Here is a 24733-nt window from a genome sequence, read left to right as displayed (position 1 = left end):
CGTGAGTGCGCACGTGCATGCACATACAACACACACACACACACACTCACCCTAAAAATAACTTGAAGAACTTGTTAGGGGATTCTGGGAAGGGCATGTCCCTCCTTTAATGCTCTGTATGAAGAGTCCCCCCCCACCCCAAATCTGGGAATCCCAATGCTTGCAGCTCCAGGAGGAACCCTGCAGAAGAGGGGGAAGGAAAAGGAAACAACTCTGACAGTCAGTTAGTGAATCATGAAGACAATCTGTCCTCATCCCCTTAAGGCATATGAAAGTGCCCAGCACCCTGGAACGTAAGATCCTGAGGGCAGACTCCCTCTGAGTCACAGCTCTGGCACTTTCCCGCAGATTAGGTGTCTGGTACATTAGGTGCAGTAAGTGAATGGCACTCAACAGCTAGTCGCTCCCTTTCCTCTGGCCTCACCCCCACTGTCATTTATTTTATCCAATAAAATAATTTATACATGGCTTTGCAATTAGGGTCCAAGTATGTTCTAAAGTCAAGTTCTTTAGATTCAAAGTCTACCACCCTCCAAATGGTCACCTGTAATCTAGTGTCCCCTAATTTTCCTTAGTATAAAAGACATCTAAGAACAGATCCTAAGGGCCTCAAAGCTGGTTTACAAACAGCGGACTCCTGATTGAAACCTGTTCACATACAGAGTAATGAGAAGGCAACAATTAGGCCTTCAGGGCCAGAGGTAACATTGAGCCAGTGCACACCATCCTGGCAGAGCAGACCTGTTTTGGAATTTTGAACCTGAGAAAAATCCCAGATTGGACTTAAGCAAAGGTCAGAGAAATGTAATTAAGCAAAGGAGAGAAATGTAATTGCTATATTGACTATATTCACACTTGTGCAGCTTTAAAAGGTCTGTAAAAATGAGTAAAATTATTAGGATGTGGATGATTACATTAACCCTCTGGGATAGCATCCACTTTATTTCTTGGCTGGAAATATAAAATGCAAACACCAACATGGCAGGCAAGTAGAAAAAACAAGTCATAAGCCAATTTACTCCTAAGAGAACTCTCAGTCCCACCCATCCCCACCAAGCCTACTGACTCTTGTTTTAGAAACAATTTGAATGCTGTTGGTAGTATGATTTCTAAACCACAGACAGGGATGGCAAGAGAGCCAATGATGCTACTATAGGTAAGTACGCCGACAGTAAGAGAGAAGACAAGCTACTAAAAGACATAAAATCTCAAAAAGCACAGCCAACTAAGATCACTGACTAAAGGGGCCAATTGTCAGCTGGGCGTTATTGATAAAGTACCCAAAGTAAAGTGCTATTCTATAAAGCCAAATGAAAAGCAGAAACTGACTTCTAGGCTCTAATTCTCCTCCCACAAACCCCCTCGAGCGAGTCACTTCAACTCCCTTAGGCATAAAGTGAGAGTCTCCTTTCCTGCCTCAAAAGGTTGCTGTGAGGCTAAAATAGGTAATGAAAATCCTCTGCCTTCTAAATTCTGAAAATAAATGATACTTTGCTACATGATGTGAGATCTACCAGAGGTGGATGAGTGCCACTGAATTCCGGATTTATCAGGAGCTGTGCTAAAATGTTTTACCTTCACTATCACATTCCCACTTTTTAACTGCCAAAGAAGTAGGTAGCAGAATGAACTTCGATTACATTAACCCAGGGCTCATGGCTTAGGACACCTGCCAGAGTCCCTTCGTCAGCAGAGGGCAGAGGCAGGGTGTGACCCCAAAGCCCATGTTTCTTCCATTACCATCACGGCAGTCTGCCCCTTTCGGTAGTTTTGAAAAAGCAACCTCAAAGTCTTTTTGGTTGTAGGTACAATGTGAATAATCGTTTAAATGTTTATATAAGGTGAAATTATTTTTCAATTAATAAATATTTATTTTAACCAATCAATAAACATTTGCAGGAAGCCTACTATAGATGCAGCACTCTGCCAGGCTGTGGGTAGATGGGTTAACAAGCTATTATTCCCACACCTAGAAGGGCAGACGGGCCGAGCTTCTCTGTGCATTCTCAGTGAGGGTGGGATGCAAATACAAAATAAACAGTGCTTATCTGGGAAAAAGCAATACTGGAGGCCAGAGCCAAAGCAATGCAATGAGAAAAAGAAATAAGAGAAATAAATAACGAAAGTGAAAAGACAGAGATGTCATTACTAGATGAACTAGAGAAAAAAATTAAAACACTTAACCTGACAATTAAGTTTTAATCGTTAATGAACGGACCACAGGGAATATATTTAGAATGAAAACAAACAGATTTGAAAATCATTATTTCAGTACACAGAGGAGCCAAAGCCATACATCTTCGAAGCTGCCTGTGTTGTTCTAATCTCTTCAATTACAAATGCTAAATGCTAGGGTAGAGTCTAAATCCATTTCTTCACCTCTACGCTCTAAGTGCAAGTAAACACAGAAAATTTTTTTTTCTTTATTGTGAAATTTTTGTTGTACATTATTGTTTGTCAGTCACCATATAAATGCATCCCTTCACCTCTTGCGCCCACCCCCGACCCTTCTTGCCCCTTAGAAATTTTGTTTTTAAGTAAATCTTAAACTATACTTTGAGAGTAGCATAAGGAACATAAGCACAATTTGCTATCATGTGTGTAATATGCCACATGTGAACATACTGTTGACAAAGATTACCTCAGAAATAAGTATTAGCAAACAGTTGTTCCTTAATTTATTGAACTCCCATGCCAGTTAATATCACATATTTTACTAAGATCCTGGCCTGACTTCCTCTCGATGACATGGAACACATGTCAAGCCATGGTAACAATCCTTCATGTCTACCCAGGGCAAGCATACAGAAAATGCATTTTGTTCCATAGAGCACTGTGTGCACCACTCCAAAATATGCCTTCTACTCCAGTGACTAAAATGCCTTAAAATATCATCAATGTTCTAGCTTTAAATATTGATTAAAAGAAACATTTATAAGAATAGTTAAGAGTTTATTGATATGACTGGGTCTTTAAAAAAAAAAAACAATCAGCCCAATTTACTTAAGAGAAAACAAGCCAAAACAAACAACCACACACACCAAAACTTCCTGCTCTGCCTCTATTATCATCGTGTTCAGTTTCTGAGGATTCCGCTGTTAAGACTGTGTATTTGTGTTCAGCCCAGTAATATAGGAACTATGCCAATACTGGAGTTCATCAGCACAGATGTCTCCAACTTCAAGTGTTCAGACTCCATCAGAACCCTGCAGCTACTGCAAATTGTTAATATTGTGATTTCTGCAGAGATCCTCCTGCAGAGGCAGAAACACAGGCCCTGGCTTATTGTGCCCAAGATCTTCTACTTCCCAGTTCCCACAACAGGGACTGGAGTCAAAATGGTTTTGAATTGTCAATCACAGATCACCACCACCAGACAGTTCTGCACCCAATTTCCACAAAACACGCCAAGGGCTTCGTGTGAACATAGAGTTTCTCAGTAGGAGGCTTATGCACACCCTAAGTTAACCAAATACAACAACTGTAATTATTGCATTAGTTGGCAGGGATGGAACAGCATTTTAAAATAATTAGGGGCTGGCCCAGTCACGTAATGGTTAAGTTCATGTGCTTTGCTTTGGCAGCCCGGGGTTCCCAGGTTGGGATCCCAGGCGCAGACCTGCACACCGCTCATCAAGCCATGCTGTGGTGGCGTCCCATATACAAAATAGAGGAAGACTGGCACAGATGGTAGCTCAGGGACAATCTTCCTCAAGCAAAAAGAGGAGGATTGGCAAGAGACGTTAGCTCAGGGCCAATCTTCCTCATCAAAATAAATAAATAAATAATAATAATAATGAAATCCCCTTTTTAATTCAACAGACATTTACTAAGCAACCACAATGTGCCCAATGGTATTGGGCCAACAACTAGAAAACTAGGCAGTTGAGAGGTAACCCTGGATCTAACAAACTCATAGTCTGGGCCAGAATCTAAGCCCACTCTAAATGGTGATAACTGCCATACAGCGTGGGGAAAAACTGCTGTAAAGAGTCCTCAAGGGCCAGCCCCGTGGCTTAGCAGTTAAGTGCGTGTGCTCCGCTGCTGGCGGCCCGGGTTCGGATCCCGGGCGCGCACCGACGCACTGCTTCTCCGGCCATGCTGAGGCCGCGTCCCACATGCAGCAACTAGAAGGATGTGCAGCTATGACATACAACTATCTACTGGGGCTTTGGGGGGGGGGGGGGGGATAAATAAATAAATAAATCTTAAAAAAAAAAAAAAAAAAGAGTCCTCAATTTTGACTCAGAGAGTGAGGATGTGGAAAGTCTAGGAGGACCTCACAAAAGGAAAAGCTGGTTGGGGGGAATGACCAGAATTTCACTTGTTGGAGAAAGGAAGGAAGAAAGAAGAGAATTCCAGAATAAAGAGCACAAGTAAGCAGACTGTCAAGGCAGAATAGTTTGGGTATTTGTATTGATTCTCTTTTTATGTATTTTATTGGTGAAAGGAACTGGAAAGCAGAGGGGATCAGCTATAGTTAGAAAGGAGGTAGCATCTGCTAACATCCCTATGGAAACAAGCCCAGCAGATGGAGTTAGCCCAGGCCCACCACCTGACAAGCTGTACAGTAAGTGCATGCAGTAGGCACTCTGACTACAATGACAATGTCCTGGCTTACAAGCTTGTTCAGGTCTTTCCAAGTTTTTTTGTTTTGTCTTCCTTTCAAGATTTTCTGATAAGTGGACCAAGATTCCAATTCTGCAAAGTCAACTCCATGTTTTTAACATTTAAGAAATCTAGAGCAGAAACACATCACCTTTTGAAGGCTAAAGCAAAGAAAATGGATCAATACTTGTTGTATCAGGTCTAATTTCCACAACTGTTATTTCAATGAATGCAGAACGAACATTCCAGTAACAATCAACTCTGAATTCACACTCCTCCTATTATCTCAATGTGTATCTCAGAATTCTCAAGCCCTAGTTTATTTAAATTCACTTTAATTCAGTATGTGCCTCATAGCATTTTCAGGGAGGGGAAGTGGAAAAAGTTATGGCAAGATGGTGACTTGATCGAACTGACAGAGGAGTTTGATAAATTAAGGACTTGATATGGTGACAGACTGTCACCAATTCAGAATTAGGGACAGCATGACTGGCAGACATGGTGTGAGCTCTGAAGTCAGAACAACTATGGCTGATCCCCCTCTCCCTTCTGAGACAGTACCTCACGGTGGTTAAAAACAGTCCTTCCTGAGCCAGGCTGCTGGGCTGCTCAAATCCCAGCTCCTTCAGTTACTAATGGTATGACCTTGGGCAAATTACTTAACCTCTCTGGGCCTCAGTTTCCTCATCTGTAAGTGGGGGTAATAATACCATCTACCTCATAGGATTGTTGAGAAGGCTAAATGAATAAATGCTATAAAAAATGTTTGCTGTCTTAGGTAAGTAACTTTATTTAAGCTTCCTCATCAGTTAAACGGGTTATTTGAAAATTAACAAGCTGAGTCTGTAAGAAACCCATCTTAGTACCCTGGAAAGAGCCAACACCATACACTGTTTTATGCTTGGTGCTAGACTGTAAGCTTTACATAGGATATCTCATTTAATTCTCACTGCAACTCCATGACATATAATATTTATTCCCATTTCATTCACTTAGATAAAACCAAGGTGAGATACGTAAGTAACTTGCCTTAGATCAGAAAGTTAGCAAATGGCTAAGCCTTGAGTCTTAAGTATGTTACAAATGCATTTAAGGTGGGATTGGTGATTGGCCTCTGGCTAAATTGACCTGTTATAAAAGATTGAGTCTTTTATAAACATCAGGGAATTATTCTTAATTTTGTCAAGTGTGATGATTCAACAGTATTCTCATCTTTTGGCAAGTAAGCTCAAGTATTTAGATATAAGAGTTCTGATGTCTAATTTCCTTGAAATGGTTCAGCAAAAATATTTGAGCCTGTTTTTTTTAATGGGAAACCTTTCAACATCAGGAAAAATATGACTTAGGGCGAAGCTGCAAATCCATTCTCAGCAAGATGTGTGTTGCAGAGCAGAGTTCGTGAAAGGAACAAAATAGAAAGCTGAATGGCAGCTCTATGGCTCAATGGCTCCTGAGTTACAGCTCGCTTGAGAAGGGTTTCTTCACTTTGTCTGCAAATTTCCAAACCATTCATAGCCATGATCAAATGCTTTAAAGATACAGACAGGGCCGGCCCTGTGGCTTGGTGGTTAAGTGCGCGCACTGCGATGCTGGTGGCCCGGGTTCGGATCCCGGGTGCGCATCGAGGCACCACTTCTCCGTTCATCCTGAGGCCGAGTCCCACATACAGCAACTAGAAGGATGTGCAGCTACGACGTACAACTACCCACTGGGGCTTTGGGGGGAAAAAATAAAATAAATAAATAAAAAAAAAATAAAGATACAGACAAAATATGTATGATTTTAAAAACACTTTCTATTCCTATGTACAAAACACCACTTTCAATAGTTTGTTGATGTTCTTTACTTTTTAAATTATTTTAAAAAGTCTGTAGAATTATAAACCTTAAAGTGCATTTCTATCTGGAGTGGGATCAAAGAAGGGTCAGTGTATTTTCTACACACTAGCTATTTTTTAGGACCATCAGTGAAAAGAGCAGACAAGCTTTCCTGAATTACTATATATTTATTAGAGAGGAGTGTTAAATTGACATAGAAAAACAACATTAGAAGATAAAACATTTATTATTTTTTAAAATTAAGCACAATTTAACCAGTTGCAAGTTTCTGATTTATTGTATTCTGATGCTAAATGTTTAAATTTAAACAGATGTTTAAATATCTGTATTGTTTAATAAAAACCTTAAATATATGTGGACTACCAAGAAAATCTATTTTACCTAAGGCACAAATATATCTTCCCTAGGTCTCCAGTTTGATGTCACCAATTCTCTTTATAAGTAACACACCTCTGCCTACTTCCAAAAGGTATTTGAGGGACCTCAAACATAAAACCATTAGAAGAGATAATGAAGACTAAAATTCATATAGAGGAGGGATATATAAATCTAGCAAAAACCTAGGCTAATATGGCTACCATAATCAAGCAATAATTTTAGCTCTGAGCTTCCAGACAGCGGTAGCAAAAAAAAACAAAAACAAAAAAGCACTCACAGCAAGCTCTATTACTCAGGGAGAAACCTTCTTCCTGGCACTAACATTTAAAAGGAATTTTTCAGATGGGTCATTACATAAGAACGTTGAACAATATATATAATGGACAGTGTCCACAAATGGCAGTTTATAGCTCATGCAGCCGTTTTCTTACCAGGCATTTCATGTCTCATGCCAAGGTCATTACATTAAAAGTAATGCCGAGAAGGCCATTTCTGCAGTGGGCTAAAGAACTACAGCTTTCTGATTCTCTAAATGAAACCAGAACTTGTCCTCAAACATCCATTGTCTCAATGGGGCTTCTGACAGCAGTGGGGGCAGCCGGTTTCCATGCTGAACTGCTCTGAAGGCCTGGAATAGAGATTTATTTCTTGCTGGTGATCACACCAGAAATCCTTTTGCTTTGGATACCAGGTGGGGTAGGATGCAAAGCGGACATGCCGCTGTGAAAAGGGAGTGGCCTGGCCAGTACTCCCAAGAGATGGAGCCAAGGAACCCAGTGTAGGGTGGCTGAACCAATCTCCAAGAATCCCGACGCCCAGAGCATGACAACTGTCACTTACTGCTACTACTGCTATTTGTGTGTGCAGGGACAAACGAGGAACCATAAAAACACCTGTTTGTTAGTCGAGTCCGAAGGGGGACAAGGCCCAGCAGCATATTCCTTTCCCTCCATATTTCAGCCCTAGAAGCGCAACTTTTTTTCATTTTACCATTTGAAGATACTGTCTATGAAGGCAAAGCAAAATGTCTAAAATAGAAAAACCAGATGTGGCGGGACGGCTGCGACACGCACACCAGGCGGGATCCTATTCAGCTATGGGTGTCCAGCAGACCAGGGGTTACTGCAGTCAAAACTCCCTGGGGACCCACAAGAAGGAAATTCCCTTTCTCAAACCCCAGCCCTCCCCAACCCTCTCCATCCAGCCTGGCAACAGCAGACGCCAAAGGATAAACGGGCATTCAAAAAAAATTGAGTAGATTCTCAGAGTAGAAAACAGCTTTCTGTCACCTGCTGCAAGAGCAGCCCTCCCCGTCGCCCAGCCCTGAGTCACTTCCCCTCTCTGCACCAAGTCTCAATGCTCGCGGGGGCAAAAGACCCGGGGCCTCGGGAGCTGGCTACCGGCAGCCCGACGCCCCCACAGACACGCGAGGGGCCTCCCTCCAGGGCGCGTCCCCGAGGCTGCAGACCCGCTCCCTGCGCCCAAGCCAGCGCCGCCGCTACCTTGGCTAATGGCAGCGCTGAATGAAAGGAGCCGAGGCAGGCTCCGGATTTATGAATGTGCAGGGGAGGAGGGGAGGGATATCATGTGACAATAAAGGAGAGCGTCTTATTCACAAAAAAAAGTGGCTGGTGGCGGGCACAGCCGCTGAGCAGCGGCGGCAGCCGCCGTGCGGTGACCGCTCGGACCCGAGGCCGACGACCTCAGGCGCCGGGCACAGCTTCGGTTGCACCCGCGACTGGAAACGCCTCGAGCCGGGGTGGGAGAAAGCCAAACCCTGCTCGGCGATCGCGAGGCCGGAGGGAGCTGCACCGGGGCCCGGGGGCCGGAGAAAGGCACCAGTCCCACGGGCGGCAGGTCTGCCCGGGAGCCCCTTGGGCGGCGCGCCCTGAGCATTGTTTCCCGCGGGCCGGGCACGCACGCCTGTGCACGCGCGCACACTCACATACACACACACTGGCCTGCAGCGCGCTGCCCCGCACGCTCCCGCCCGCCCCCGCCGCACACGACTGGGATCCGCCCCCCGAGCTGCCCCGACCCCGCGGGGCGCCTGTCCCGGGCCATCAGCGCGTGCACCCACACTCACACGCGCCGCCGGACCCCTCGGGCGGCGCAGGGACTCGGGCGCACGCAGACCCCCGCGCAGCCGGAGCCCAGTCCTCCTCTCGCTCTGCCCTGTTTTTTATGAATGAAAATGTGGTATGCAAATGAGAGCGATTCAAGAAAACGAAATGGCGGAGCCTGGGCCCCAGTGGGCTCCCGAAGGGACTGCGGGCGAGCGACGGGGCGGGAGAGTCACAAAGTCAGCATGTAAAAATCCACCGACCCCAGGAAACCGGAGCGGGGGTGTCAGGTCTTCCGCTCCAGCCGCCGAGGATTTCGGGGGGGAAGGGGTGTTTGTGAGTCCCTGGAGAGGGAGCGGGGACCGCCCCGAGGTCACCCGCGCGCCCTTGGCCCCCGCAGCGGCCACCAGCCCGCCGACCCAAGGCGCGCCCCTGTCGGCCGCAGCAGTTTTTGCCCCCTCCTCACTTCAACAAGGGGGGAAATCTCGCGTCCCAAACCCCACAGGCCAGCGAGTCGCTGCACCCCATGCCAAGTTCACCCAACCAGCGTCCCCACTCGCGTCCTCAGCCCCGGCCCCCACGCTGTCTCCGCGGGACACCCTCGTCCCACTCCGCGGCCAAACTTACTCGTCCGGGTGTGTTTCTTCGGTCATTTTCCTGTTCACCTAGACGCCTGTCCCGCGGCGGGCAGCTTTGCTCCCTTCATCTTCCTGTCCGCTCACCCTCCTTCTTCACATCTCCGGAGATCGCCTGATTTGGTTGGGGGGGGGGCGGCTACAGATGAGGGGGGCGCCGCAGAAGGCAGAAGGGGAAGCAGGGCGACCGGAGCGCGGGGTGAGGTTTGGGGAAAGGGGTGCAAAGGCAAGCTGCGGAGGGAGTGAGCGTCGCAGCGCCGAGGGGCGAGGCGGGCGGGGTTCGGGGGCTTCGGGAGCGGGCGGAGGGGGAGAGATTTGGGCAGGGGACGGCGCTGGGGAGAGGAGGAGAAAAACAAGCGCGCCGTGGGGCGGCGGGGACTGCTGAGAGGAGAAGGCCGGACGCGGGTGGGGGCTCGGTGCGGGGTCGCCCCGGGGGGGCCGGGCCAATCACGGTTCCGGGGAGCGGTCGGCGGCCGGGGGAGGTGCGCCTGGGAGGCGGTGCAGGGCGCCCCGTCCGAGCCCCATCTCTCGACTCCACCGATTTACTCCATATTGGATTCTCACCGCCGCCAACAGGAGGAGGAAGTAGGGCGGAAGCGATGACGTCTTCCCAGCGGCCAGAGGTGGTGGAGTGCAAAAAGCTTCCTACTTGCGACCGAAAAAAAAAAAAAGGAGAGAGAGAGAGAGAGAGAAAAAAAAAAAAAAACTTTGTCCCGCCTACTGAGCATGCCCGGCTTCCTTTTTCCCCCCCTCCCTCCGGGCTTCCACTCCCGGAGGAGCCTTGGAGCGGAGTTGTTTGCTCGCCGTCTGTCTGGCTCCGGATCCCTCTCTGTCAGCGCTCCGGGTTTTAAGATGCCCGAGAGGAGGGAGGAGGCAGGAGCCCGGGACTCGCACACATCTGGCTCCTGTTTGGTTCCCTCCCTCCTTCCAAACCCCTGGATTAAGAATCCGGGGCGGGAAGGAGGGGGCGGAGACGGGCAGCTCAGCTCAGGGAAGAGCCGGAGGGGTGCTCGGGCTCAGAGGATCCCCACCCCCCGCCGTGGGCCGGGAGGGTGGGGGCGGCACAGGTGCCTTTGCCAAGGCTCTGAATGGCAGAGGCTTTTCAGTTTCGCGTGAATCTTGTGATCTTTTTTGTCTTGGTAGGGGAACGGGCATTTTTAAGGAATCATTATTTGTACATAAAAAAATAAAAGGTAAATCCAACACAGCCCAGAAATGTTTGCACTTCAGTAGAAATGGACTTTCTCGGGTTAAAAGGTAAGCCCAAATATGTTTTTTAAATTATTCAGTAAATCTCGCTCGTATTGGTGGAGGATGGCCCTTGTCCCAGGCCCTTGAAGGCCATAGTTCCTGGGCCAGGGGTAGCCGGCCCCGTGGGCTTTGGCACAGTGAGATGGGGAGATGGAGAACTCTTGGAGTCCCCCTCTCCCTCCCCTTTGTCTTTAAATTATTTTTCCTGCCTTGGCGTAGGACCATGGGCAAAGGGCAGGGCTGGCTTCCCCGGCGTGCAACCTGCGCAGTTGCATAGGGATCTTTGCCTGGTTTGATGCTCTGCTGTTGTGGTCTTGAAATTCTTTATAATGTTTGAACAAGGGGCTCCACATTTTCACTTTGCAGTGGATCCCACAAATTACCTAGCATTTGAGTATTTCCTTCTAGGAAATACTAGGGTGCAAAAGATACAGTCCCTGCCCCTTCCTGCTCTCCAAGCACAGTAGATGTTCCATCCTCCTGAATGTGCCAAGCGACTACACAGAGATGTTAACTAAATAGCTACCATTGAACACATTAAGAGAAGATTAAATATATGCCTCAAATGTAGTATACCTAAAGGGTGTATGTATGCGTTTGGAAAGCCACAAGTGCTCCAAAGATAGTAAAAGTTTCACCTTGAGTCAAGGAGAAACTAGTGGTTTACCCTAGGCTTCGTGCTTATTGCAACCATGATCTTTGTGGATGAGGATTGAAGTTCACCCACCTTTGATGCTGAATGCTGGTGTATGGTGGTGAAAAGGGCACTAGACAGGGGAAGAACACCTGGGTCCAGTTTTCTCTTAGCAGCCCTGAGACACTGAGTGAGGCTTTTAGCAATTCTTCCGTTTCTTTATAAAACAGGGATAACAAGGGCAAGCTTGTTTTTCTCAGTTTTTGAGTCTATGAGAAAGCACCAAACAAAACAAGATCTTATTATTCTCTAAATCCACATAGGGCTAAGGCATCTACCCAGTTCTCCCCTGTGGCCACTGTTGCTTTTCTCCTGGAGGTGCTAAAAGAGATCCCACTCAGTCATTCCTGAACTTCCAGAAACATAGGCATTTGTCTATGTCAAAATTATCCACCCAATGGGCATCTCTTTGGCTCCACCCTCCAGTTTCAGAGTGCCCAAATGGCAAGGCAGCAGGTGAGGTGAGTATTCATTTCTGCAGGTAGGCAAGCTGAATCGGTGTCATCACCACTCATTCAGCGAGCTCCCTGCTAATGGCAGTGACTGACTGGCCCAGCCCACGGACCAGGCAGCCAGAGGAGCAAAGGAAAACATTCTAAGGTCCAGGAGTCACCAGGTCCCCACTTGGATGTCTTGGTGCCACACTCAAGCAGATCCTTCAATTCTCTGAGCCTCGGGTTCGGCGTCTGCAGTGTCAGGATAATTCCCACAACATAGGGTTGCTGGGAAGATTAATTGGCTATACAGTGAAGGTACTGTGCTAAGCACACTGCAAATGGGAGATTAATGGCAATCTTTTCTTGTCTCTAGCCAGTGGGATTACCAAATGCTCCCCCCTCCACTCCTGGTCCTTCATGTTCCTCTAAAGAAAACCTTCCAGTTCTCTTCTGCCTTGTTCGTGACCCAAAAGAGGCCTTTGGGTGGAAATGTTCCTAGCAGGTCACTCCATCAATTACTAACTGTGACTCCTGCCGCTCCATAGAATAAATGGCGATATTGGATGAATAATTCAGATATGTTTATTGATCTGAATATCAGGGTCTTATCAACTGGATTGTTACCAGAATAGGAAGTATAACGGATTTAGGGCTCTAATTTAATGACATTGCCGAAAGAGCTGTATACCCACATCCCTGTATCTCCCCGACAACCAGCAAAAGCAGGGGGCAGGTAGCTCTGAACACGATCAAATCAAGGGTGTCGACTCAGAGTGAGATCGTACAGCTTCAAAAGTAATGGCGATCTGCTCACAACTTCACGCAAACCCAGCAGGACCCCCACCTACTCCCCTCTCAATCCCGAGTCGCGGACGGGGGAGAACCCCCACCCGGGTCCTTCCCGCCGGCCGCCCGGAAAGCCCGGAGCGCGGAACCGGAGCGACCATCGGCGGCCGCGGGACGGGCATGCTCAGTAGACCCGCAGGTCTCGTTTCACTCGGAAGCCAGCCGCGGACCCCGCCCCCTCTCGCCCCGCACGGGCGCCGGGAGAAGCGGACATTTTATCCTTCTCTGCCATCCGCTCTGTTTCGTGTCCTTCGCCCCCTCTCTGCGTCCTCCCATCTATCGCCCATCGGGGTCTGGTAGGGCCGGGAGTGTAGATCTCCCTGGGGTTGGGGGGAAGGGATCGATAAATCAGTCCCCCGACTCAGGGGCGCGCGGGGGGTGGTGCTTTGGGAGGACTCTACTGTGCCCTAAGGTTTGTGCCGCGGGGCCCGCAGAAGCCCCCTGCTGCCGCGGCGCCCCCGCTCCCCGCCCCGCGAGGCGCGCGGCTGCGCCCGGACCTGTCCTCATCTCACCCGCATTCTGCCCCTTCGGTATTTCTCAATGACCGGCGCTCGGAGGACACTTCCGATAGGGGAGGGAGCGGGTATCATTAGCGCTCGGTTTATCAGTTCCTTCCGGTCTGTCCCGAGCCCAGCGCTGCGCGCTGCTTGGCTGCGCCTCGGGCGCTCTGGTGCCTTTATTATTATGTTTAAATAAGCAGTCCAGTCCTGTGTGCCAGTGTGTGCCAAGTGAGTTTGTAGCCCAGCTGTCTCCCCCAAGACCCGCCGGCAGGAATGGAAACCCAAGCTCTCTGGTAATGAAGGGGATGATGCAAACTTAGAAACTGACCCTGCGCCCGGGAATGATGCCCCCCCCTCCCCCGGCGCGCGTCGTCCCAGTCGGGGCATGAATGGCTGGAGCCAGATTGCATAATCGCTGCGGTATAAATAGCAGGCGGGCGGGCCGCTGACGCGCTCGCCGGTACCGTTATCGTGCAGTACTTCATCCTCGATGCCGTTCCCTCCCAGGTCATTTTCCCTTTCAGCTGCAATGCTGGGATTTTACGTAGAGATGAAAGGCTCTTGTCTCTGCCTCCCTCCTCCCTTGAGTTCATGTATTATGAATGAAACTCCAGCCTCGCTGCTTCCTGAGGTGCTCCACTTCAGGTAGGAGAGAGGCTCAATGTCAATGCAGCGGTCTAAACTCTGTGTGTGTGTGCGCGCGCGCGCGCGCACTGGGGAGGGAGAGAAAGCAGGAAATGATTGACAGGGCTGGGAAACCTCGTCGAAAAATGTAACCGCTTTGGGTTTGCCTCCGGAGTTTCAGTTTACAACTCTGCAAGCCTCAGTCAGTTTAAGAGTGGATTATGCAAAGGGTCTTTTCGACTGTGGCTGCTCGCTCTCTCACCGTAGGCCGCCGCCCCTGTGGAAGTACTGTTTCATTCAGAGGAGCTGGTTTCCTTTCCCCTCTGAGGCAGCAAACATCGCCTACTGTGAGCCCTGGGGACCTCTGAGGTTCCGGAGAAAAGCTAGTGCGACCAATTTAGCTATTCTCTAGTTCTAGAACTCTTAGAAGCCTCGGCTATGTCCAAAGCTGAGGGAGTCTAAAAACTTACTCTTTCCAACTGTATTTCACAAATATGTGGTCATTTTAAAAATGAAAGTCTGCGGGTTTTTTTTTTTGTCCCTTCTCTTAAACACCAAGTTTCAACTTAATTTCTCCAAACGAAATTACCTGTTCTTCATAAATGGATTTCTGGCGTGTGAAAAGCAATGGTCAGCTCATTATTTTTCAAAGTGGATGCCCGTTTCTGTAATCTGCATTTAAAGTGCTAGGTACTCTATGAGGCAATGGGGATACGGATGTGAATGAACCCAGACTCCTGCCCTCTAGGGGTTGGGTCAGGTGGGGCAACAGGCCTGTAAAACATTAGGGCAGTGGAGTAACTGCTCTAGAACATGGGGTAAGCAGAAGAGAAAGCAGAGACCAGGGGAAGGAGGGCTGCCCAGAGGAAGCAGTGTTTGAGGCAGATCTTGAAGGAGGGCCACAGTGTCCATAAATAAGTGGAAGTGGAGGGCGTCCTGGATACTGAGGTGTGAAACAGAGTGGGGGAGAGGGGAACAGAAAGTTCTGGAGAAGTGTAGGAGCCAGGAGGCCACACAGGCCACACTAGAGAAGGTTAGACGATCTTGAAGTCATGGAACCTTTTGTAGGATTCACATCAGATCTTTGTCCAGACCGGGTTCATTGCAGTGGCCCATAGTTATGCAAATATGGGACAAATGGGCATCCATTGTTCTGAAACTTAGGGTGTAAGACCAAATTCACAGACTGATAGCCCCTGGGCCAGAGAAGGCCCCGGACAAGCTTTGTTTTGCCTGCTTTTTTTTTTTTTTTTAAATCAAGTTAATAATTTAAAATCAGAATATTTCACATAAAAATCAAGATTTTGTGCTCCTCCTGAAAAAACTCCAAAGATGTGGTAACTGTGAGTGCCAAATTCCTGCTTAGTAACGATTATTGCTGGGTGGTGGCTGCCCTGTCAGTCAGGCTTCTGGCTCCTGTATACATTTGAGTTTTTGACCTCTGACGTAAAAGAATCTTTTGTGACTAGATCAAGGCCCCACTCTGAGACCCCAAGTAGGCAGAGCTTGTTACTGGGTACGCAATTTGCATGAGGAGCCTTGGGCCTCTTGGAAGGAAAGACACCAATCTGCAATCTCCTGCCCCAAGACTCTGTCTTGTAGTTAGGCCAGGCAGGGTGGATCAGAGTGGGCTCGGCTCCCGTCTGTGGCAGGGAGCAATGAGGCCCCTAAAATAACAACAGATCCCAGCTCAGGCTCTGTTTCTAGGGCGCTCAACTTAAGATAACTAGGCTCTCTGCCAACAGAGAGCAGCGGGGGTTCAAGGGATCAACTGGAAAAATCACCAAATAGGATCATGTTTGTACCCCACTTTTGTGGAGCCGCTTATACAAGTTACATGACTAAACATTTTAAGCAAGGAATGCTAGACTCAGATTTACATTTTTAATAGATTACTCCAGGCATGGAGGATGGTTTGTAGGAAGCAAAACAAAGACTGATTAGGACTAAATTTTCTTCCATGAGAGAAATAACAATGCATGACGAAGCATAGTGGCAATGGCCATGGAGAGGGAAAACCAATTCCAAAGACACAGATGGGGGAGAAGTGACTTGGCTTTATGATCTATTAGATATGGGGACTAATGGAGAGGTCTGGGATAACTCCCAAGTTTTTGACTTGGGTAATTGGATGGGTCTTAGTGCCTTTAACATGATTAGAGTAACAGCTGGGGAGGAGGAATAGGGCTTGGTCACCAAAGATGGAGAGACCCAATAGACAATTGCTACCACTGAACTCTGGGACCCACAAAGTAGGTCAGGGATTGAGGAATACAGGGAGGCCAAAACAGGAAAGCAGAACCTAGAGATAGAGATGGAGAGACAGTTCCCTGAGGACATCATTTGAGTAACTGGATTCAACCTTGCCTGAAGCTGGAGGATGATCTGGGCTTTTAAGATCGAGTTGGGCTTCTGTTGCTGGAGCCAACAAAATTCTAACTACCAAAATAGAAAGCCATATTTTGAATAGTGAAAAAGTGAAAAGTGAAAAGGGGAATTTTAGAATGTGTGTTTATAATGTAACATAGGGTCATCTGGGTCATCTGCGGTCAGTGCCAGGGAATTTCACAGATTGTGATTTAGTAGAACAAACTTCTCCCAGGAAGTTAGTCAACACTTTAGGAGTTGTACCAACCTCTCTTTTTTGCCTCAGCATCCCACTGTCACCACCTAAATTCACATCTCCAGTTCCCTTCTCACTGTTAACATCATTCCTCATTTTTACTACCTTTATCTCCAGCCCGTTTCTTCTGTAAAGACCATAACCAAGAGAGGAAGCTTATTAATTTAAGAGAATCAGAGCTTTTAGAATTGGAAGAAAAGATCATAGGTTTGTGATAACTGGCTCTAATGAACCAAATGTTTTACCGAAGCTTTTTGGAATGGATAAAGAGAAAAGAGGAAAACAAAACTCAGTGAGATATGGTCCCTGTATCAGTTAGCTTTTGCTGTATAACAAACCACCACAAAATTTTGTGGCTTAAAACAATAAACATCTTATTTTTTCTCATGAATCTCTAGTCTCTCCACTTGGTGGGTCTTCAGGCCTCAGCCAGCTCAGCTAGGGCTGGATGGTCTACAATGGTCTCTCATGTATCTGGTTGGCGGGCTGATTGGTCTAGTAGGGCTGCAGCTGGACTAGCTCATCTCTGCTCCACATGAGCTGTTATTCTCCAGCAGGCCAGCCCAGATTAGATCACATGGCGGTGGTGGCTGGGTTCCCAGATCAGCAGGAGAGGGCAAACCCCAAAGCGTGTGCGTTTTTCAAGCCACTGCTTGCGTCACATTTGTTAATATCCCATTAGCCAAAGAAGTCACATGGCCCACCTAGAGTCAAGAGTCAAAGAGCGGGGAAATAGACTCTCCTTGATGAAAAGAGTGGCAAAGTCACATGGCAAGGGAAGTGCAGACAAGGATGAGAGAGGAATTTGTAACCATTTTTACAATCTGTCTCAGTCTGTCACCCAAATTTCACAATTAGAGAAGGATATTTATAATAATAATATACATTGATCATAGATATATGATAAGTGTTATTTATGTATACAAATATATCATAAATATATTTTAAAATTTACAAACATGCTATTAGTATATAAATGTATGTATCCTATATTTTTATGTAAGTATTATATATTTATATATAGGTGTACTATTTATAGGAGTACTATTGATAGAATTAACTTTACCTTTATAATTACTGATTTGTGGCTAACTAAAACTGCTTAATGTTTAGTAGAGTTTTGCATATAAAACTCTTCTCAATAATTTGATGAATAAAGAAAGAGACTTTATGAATTTCTTATTATGCTTGCCCTTCTTAGCATGAACATCCTGTCTCTGACATGTGTTACTTCTTAAAATAGGTATATTCCTAAAGAGATCTGGGCAATTAAAATGTTGGTAAACCAAAGCATATATAAAAAACACTAGGGAAACGTAACTATTTAAGGTGGCTGAATAATTTGGAAAAGCAAATAATCATCTCAATTTTTTTCACTATATTATTCAGATTTTAGACATAGTTCTGGGATTCGTTAAAGCAAGGGTCACTTGTATACTTTTTTGATGGTGGTAGAGGTAATGCTCGTGGTGGTGGAGGTGATGATGGTGGATGGTGATGACAGGTGTTGAGAGGTGGTAGTGACGATGGTGGTGATGGTGGTGATGATGGAGGTGTTGAGAGGTGGTGATGAAGGTAGTAGTGGTGATAGTGGTGATGGTGGTGGTGATCATGGTGGAGGTGGTGGTGGGGATTATGGAAATGATGGTGGTGAAGGTGGTGGAAGGTTCTGAAACAGAAACCTTCAGTTTGCTGCAAGAGTTTTCTTGTGGTCCTGTCACCAGATCCCAGGCATACAGACAACTGGGCAAATGCACTGAAGAAACGAATAGAAAAACAGTAAGTCAGAGAAAAGAAGAGAAGAAAAGTAGATAAAGTGTAGGATGAGATGCCCTGTAGGCCAGGCAATTTCCCTTGATGCCAGGAGGGGCAACCATGTACTGTTCTTCAGGCCTTAATCGGGTATCACTTCTTCCAGGGAGGCTTCTCTCACCTCCCCTCAGCTGGGCTAGATGCTCCTCTGATCTACACCCTCGTCTTCCACTGTCCTAGCCCTCTTTATACACCTTTTGTAGTTGTGTACCTGCTTATCTATACTCCGTTCCCACTAGACTGTAAGCTCACTGAGAGTGGGGACTACATCTTATTCTATTACTAGATCTAGAGTCACTATGGCACCTAGTGGGTACCCTGTAATACTTAGCCGAGTAAGTGAATGACAAGCCACCATGGCTTGCCTTCTTTCTTTCCCTTTAAAAGTGCATTTTGCCCCATGGCATCAGAGAAAGTGCCCTTCTGAATGACTTCTCATGTGTTGCTGACCTAGCTTGCTGGTGTCACATAAGAGTCTAGGAAGGTCCCCAGTTGAACAGTAATATAAAATCATGGAGAACTAGAGTTAAAATGATGTTAAAGAACTGTTTTAAAAGGAGGAAACTGGGGCCCAGATAAGCCAAGTGACTCAATTAAGACCACACAAATAGTCAGGTTCACACCCAGAACCATAACTCAGGAACTCGAAGTCCAGATTCTGTCACTGAGGTGCCTTTGTTGAAATAACGCCAGATGCACCCTTGGCAATTACTTCTAATTATGCTGGTGGAAGGCAGTGTTGCTTATCAATGTTGTAGCTCATTCGTAGAGGAGAGAATGAAGACTTGCTTTCAGCTTTCCAAGACTACTCAGGGAGATATATATATATATCTTGCATTATGGCTCACATTAAATTCTAATGAACACCGCTGGTCTAGGGCAGTAATGGTAATCCTTTTCTCCAGTTCTTGGTTTAGGGGTGGCTATGTTTTTTTTCCTTTGACTGAGTCTAGTTTTTTTCCCCGTTTTTCCTTACACTGAACTGTCACAATGTAGCCAATAAAATGTAGGGAGATGTCTGCTAGGGAAATTATGGGAAAGATTTGAATCCCTGAAAAAAAGAGAGAAAGGGGGAACGCCCCCGTTTCTGCCTTTGGAAGTTCTTGTGTGAGGCAGTGATGTTCAGCGCTACCAGGAGAGGACAGCCAAGAAAATCAAAGGAGAGCTGACCCAGAATCCTGAAATTGCTGAGCTACTGAGTTAACCAGACTTGGAACCTGACTACTTCTGCACCTCATGTTATGTGAAATAGTAAATCTTTATTGTTTAAGCCACTTTTTACCAGTGTCTTGTTATTTGTGGCCAAACTAAGTGATTCATACTGTGTTCATTCATTGTGTGCACAGCACTCCCTATTTTAAGTAAATTCCAGTGCTTCAACGGCAGGTGCCTGGTTAGTTTGCCATCTTGCAGAAGAGGACTAACCAACAGAGTTGACTTCTAGACACATCTCTTTGAGATGTCATCTGCTGACATTCAAAAGCTGATAAATTTTTGTTGCTATTCATGTAACAACTAAACACTTGACAATCTACAAAAACATAAAAATGTCTAGTCTCTTTGTGCTTACAAGCACACATGTTGTGTGCTTGTAACGTGGTTACAACTCAATGGTTTTGTTCTCTTGTTATTTGTGATTATTAAAGTAAGCCCTGTTCATTGTACAAATATTTAAAGTGCAAAAAGTATAGCTAATAAAATAATATCCCAGTAATCCCATCACCCAGATATAACCCCTGTTAATATTTTAAATGTGTATCTTTATTGACTTTTTCTGTATACATAGTAAATATTTTAATAAAATATTATATAGTATATATTTTAATAAAAATATGATCATATTAAACATACTCTTTTGTAGCCCTTTAAAAAAAACCTCAGTAATAGTATGCATGTGTTCAGAGTCCTAAATGTCTCGTACATGTTTTCCAGAAAGCAGCTATGAGTTGATATCATTCTCTTTGGTCTTAATGTATATCTGTATAGATGTAAAAATAGTTGGCAAATAGTTAACAGATGGCAAAATAATTTCATATAAATTACTTTATTCTTCTGTGCCCCTGCTGTAACTCATCTAAACTTCTACCTTAGCATCTATAAAAAATATTGAACATATTTGCTCAACGAGCTTTCTTTACCAACCAAATCACAAATTCCTGGAGGGGATGGGGAAAGCAATGACCAAATTAGCTAAGTTCTATACACACATATCTATCTATATCGGAATGTGTAGTACATGCAAAGTACTCAGCAAATGTTTATAGGATGAACAAAAAAGTATGGTTATATGGCTTTTGTTCTGTGATTATAATAAATATTCTACAGGCAAATTTACACTGCTGTTTGCATTGAAATTCTCATTTCAAACTAGTTAAGATCACACAATGATTAAGATCACAAAAGAAACAAACATTACTTTATCATCATTAACATCATCATAAATTTTTTAATGGTTCTGGACTTGAAGGTTCTGCCTAAATTTCTCTCTAGTTCTGGACTTGAATTTACCCATTGACATTTTACCCAACACCAAACAGCTCAAAGATAAGCAGAGAATCCATCAGGTACCCCAATATTTCAATAAACCTAACATTTTTGGTTAGCAGATTTTTAAAAATTCAGGTGGCAGACCAAAGGTGTTCATTTTTATCTCAATACTTGCCGTCACATAGCTGTATAATCTCCACTTTCCTATCTCTTCTTCCTCATTTCCATTCCCTCCTAAACCCACCATAGTCTAGCTTTTGTCCTCACCACTTCACACAAGCTGCTTCTTGGTTAACTCACTTCATCTGATTGCCAAATCTGATGGTCTTTCTTAAGTATTGATTTGTCACCTAACATAGCCGACCACTTCCACCATCTTGAAACTTCCGCCAGTGGTTTCCATGACCCCAACTTCTGGTTCCTCTTTACCTCTCTGTTTATTCATTCATTCAGCAAAAGTTTTACTGAATACCCGTGCTAAGTGTTTTTGTAAGTGTATGCAATGATATTAGTAAAGCTGGCATCCTTTGAGTGCTTACCAAGTGCCAGGCAATGTTTTTAAGTTTTAAACACTTTAAGTGTATGAACTCACTTAACCTCACCAGAGCAGGGGCTAGCAAATTTTTTCTTAAAGGTAAATATTTTTGGCTCTGCAGGCCCTATGATCTATGTCACAACAACTCAACTCAACCATTGTAGCATGGAAGTGGCCATAGACAATACATAAATGAATGGACGTGGCCGCATTCCAATAAAACTTTATTTACATAGCAGGTGGCTAAATTTGGCACAGGGGCTGTAATTTGCCAACCCCTGCTCTAAAGTCTAATATAAGTTCCGCCAGGGCAGAAATTTTTATCTGTTTTGATATATAATAGATAGTCAGTAAATATTTGGTGAATGAATATTCTCCTTCTGAGATAAGAACTATTCTAATCTCCATTTTACAAATAAGGAAACTGAAGCACAGAGGTTAAATAATTTGCCCGAAGTCACCAACTGGTAAGTGACAAATCCAGGATCTAAACCCATACAGTCTGGCATGGGAGCCTGTGCTCTTAATCACCAGTGGTGGCACAGAGAGGAACATTGGTGGCTATTCTCACAGGAGTCAGGAGAAGTTGTTTTAACGGGATTTTGAAGAATGAAGAATTCACCAGGAAGAAAAGAAGAGGAGAGCGAGAGGCATTGCATTCTGGGTTGTAGAAACTGCAGGTTTACAAAAGCAGACGCCTGATACAAATGGCATTGTGAACAAACAGGCAGCAAAGGAAGACAGTTGCTTAGGGAGCACATTCATTTCTCAGTGATTCAGATGTGTGGACACAGGGTTTGAGGTGGAAAGTGGTGGAGATGAGGCTAAAGAAGGATGCTAGGGGCCTAGTGTGACATGTGAACCGATTTGGATTTTAACTTGGTGGCAGATGGGCTACTAAAGTGTTTTGAGCATAGGAAAGAATGACCATATTTGCATTTTAGGTCAATTTTTAAAGTTACATTTCATTTTAAAATTAGATGATACACTCATATTGTATAACATTTAAAAGCTGAAAAGGTCATCTTCCTGCCCACCTCCAGCCATCCGGTTCCCTCCAGAACCAGCTGGTTCCCAGTTGGTTGCAGTTAGAAAGACGACTTTGACTTGTAGGAAGAATGGATTGGGTTGAGGTGAACTGAATGTCTTATTAATTAATTCAAGTTAATTTAATTGGTAAAAATAATTAGTGGATTAATTTAATTTTTCTCCTTAGGGTGGATGATAATGAAAAAAGGTTGAGAAGGACTAGCCTACACCTTTATAAATAGTTCCTTTATTAAATCCTCTTCAAATGACTCAAGTTAAGTGTGCACTTGTTTCTGTCCATGCGCCTAAGTGACAATGGAGAGTGAGGCTAGGATGGAGGGTAGTTATCCACGTGGTCCATGATCATAGAGAAAAGGCAATATAACGTCTTGGTAATAAGCATGAACTGCTGGGATTAGATTCCTGTCTCTGCCATTTACTAGCTGTATGACCTTAACCTCTCTGTGCCTCTCTGCAAAATGGGAATAATAATGGTACCTGTCTCCTAGTGGTTGTGAGGAGATCACTCAGTGTGTGTTAGCTGTTGTTCAAAGAGTCGCATGATAAGATCTTCAAAGGAGGAGGAGGTTTTGCAAGAGGGCGGAAGAGTACAAAGTTTAGAAGTAGGATTGGGGAATGTGGAGGATGTCAGCACCACTTCCCACGCCTATGAGTTGTGGGGCATGGGAAAATGAGTAGCATCCTTTCTAGAATTCAGCAAAGGAAGAAAGTTCCTTAGGCAATACATTCACTTTGCAGTTAAGGCAAGGAAGTAGCTAGGAGGTTAAAGGTGAAAAGAGGTTTATTTACAATTGAAGGGAGATTCCGGGGGTACAGGGGAAAGACCTTAGAAAGAAGAGGACAGGAGGTGGAGAGAAAGCTCAGAGCAATTACGGCAGATTGGAGATTAGGGTAAGGGAGAGGAGACCTGGCTGGAGGCAGGGCCACCGCATATGACAATTTAGCTGAGCAGGGCAGGGAGTGGGAAACTATGGTCATATCTAACCAGCTGCCTATTTTGGTAAAGCCCACAAGCTAAGAATGGTTTTTACATTTCTAAATGGTTTTTTAAAATTGAAAGTAAGAATATATTTCATGATACATGAAAATGGTATGAAATTCAATGTCAGTAGCTGTACATCAAGTTTTATCGGATCACAGCTATGCTGATTCATTTGCATATTGTCTACGGCTGCTTTCACACTACAATGGCAGAGTTGAGTAGTTGCAACAAAGACCGAAAAAAAAAATGGCCCACACAGCTGAAAATATTTACTATCTGGCCCTTTATAGAAAAAGTTTGCAGGCCCCTGCTCTAATACATCATTCATAGTCTACAATATGAATGGCACCCCCTGAAGTTGTGCAACACAGGAGACTTGGCATAGTGATGCCATGGTGATAAAGGATTACAGTGAAGAAAGGCACAGATGGAATTACATGGCCTCAAGGCTCTCTTTGGATTGTGGGCACAAAGTTGTTTTGTTAGAACAAGGCAAGGCACTCACTTTGGGTTCAAGCCACCAGCTCTTGGCTGGTGAGGAGCTAGGTGTGGTAGATAGAACTGGTTGCCCACACAACCTCCATTTTTCCTTTTGTTGCTTACTAACAGAAGCCTTATTTTATCAAGGTGGTAATGTGCCCTGTTAAATATAATCATCTCAAATATGAAAAGTGCTCAAAGAATGATGGGCACATCATTTCAGGTAAGATCATCAATGGATGGTAAAACTAGTAGGTGAAAGTTTGATCTCCCACAAATTCTTATTAATTTCAAAGGATACAATAGTAACTTTGTAGTAGGGAAATCCACCAATACCACCTTACCACCTTAACCAAGTGATCAAAGTTAATATCACAGTAATAGGACAAATCAAAATTATGTGCCTCTTGATATGATGCCCTGAGAAGGACACCGCATTGCTTCTGAGGTACTCTAGCCAAAAATACGTAACCTGAATCATGAGGAAACATCAGACAAACCCAAATAAGGGATGTTCTACAAAGCAGCTGGCCTGTGGTCTTCAAAAATGTCAATGATGTGAAAAATAAGGACAGTTTGAGGAAATTTCTAGATTAAAGTAGACTAAAGCAACATGACAACAAAATGCGATGTGTGATCCTGGACTGGTTTCTGGACTAGAAAAAAAATATTTTTCTTTGCAATAAAGGACGTTAGTGAAACAACTGGCAAAAGCTGTAGATTTAATAATAGCATTGTATCAATATTAATATTCTGATTTTGATCATTGTACTATGGTTATGTAAGAGATGATCCTTATTTTTAGGAAGCACACAGTGAAGTATGCAAAAATAAATGTACATGAGAGAGAGAGAGAAAATGATAGTAAGTGTGGTAAATGTTAATATTTG

General features: G+C 44.9%; 1 protein-coding gene across 2 annotated transcripts in view; it reads right to left on the bottom strand.

Annotated features, from left to right (window-relative positions):
* SPRED2 (sprouty related EVH1 domain containing 2) overlaps positions 1-10316 on the bottom strand; it is a 115450-nt gene extending 105134 nt beyond the window's left edge. Inside the window, exons 1-2 of one of the 2 annotated variants that reach the window (XM_087436652.1) lie at positions 10087-10316; positions 9515-9637 (exon numbers count right to left, since the gene is read on the bottom strand). In XM_087436652.1, coding sequence (XP_087292778.1) covers positions 9515-9540 — 26 coding nt within the window. In that variant the 5' untranslated portion in view covers positions 9541-9637; positions 10087-10316. The other variant, XR_015553637.1, reaches the window with a different exon arrangement.
* Positions 10317-24733: the final 14417 nt, after the last annotated feature.

This window comes from Ceratotherium simum, chromosome 11 (genome assembly GCF_057802395.1).
Source record: "Ceratotherium simum simum isolate JZ-2026a chromosome 11, ASM5780239v1, whole genome shotgun sequence".
NCBI lineage: Eukaryota > Metazoa > Chordata > Mammalia > Perissodactyla > Rhinocerotidae > Ceratotherium > Ceratotherium simum.
Note: the sequence above shows the minus strand (reverse complement) of the source record. Positions and strands in the feature narration are given on the sequence as shown.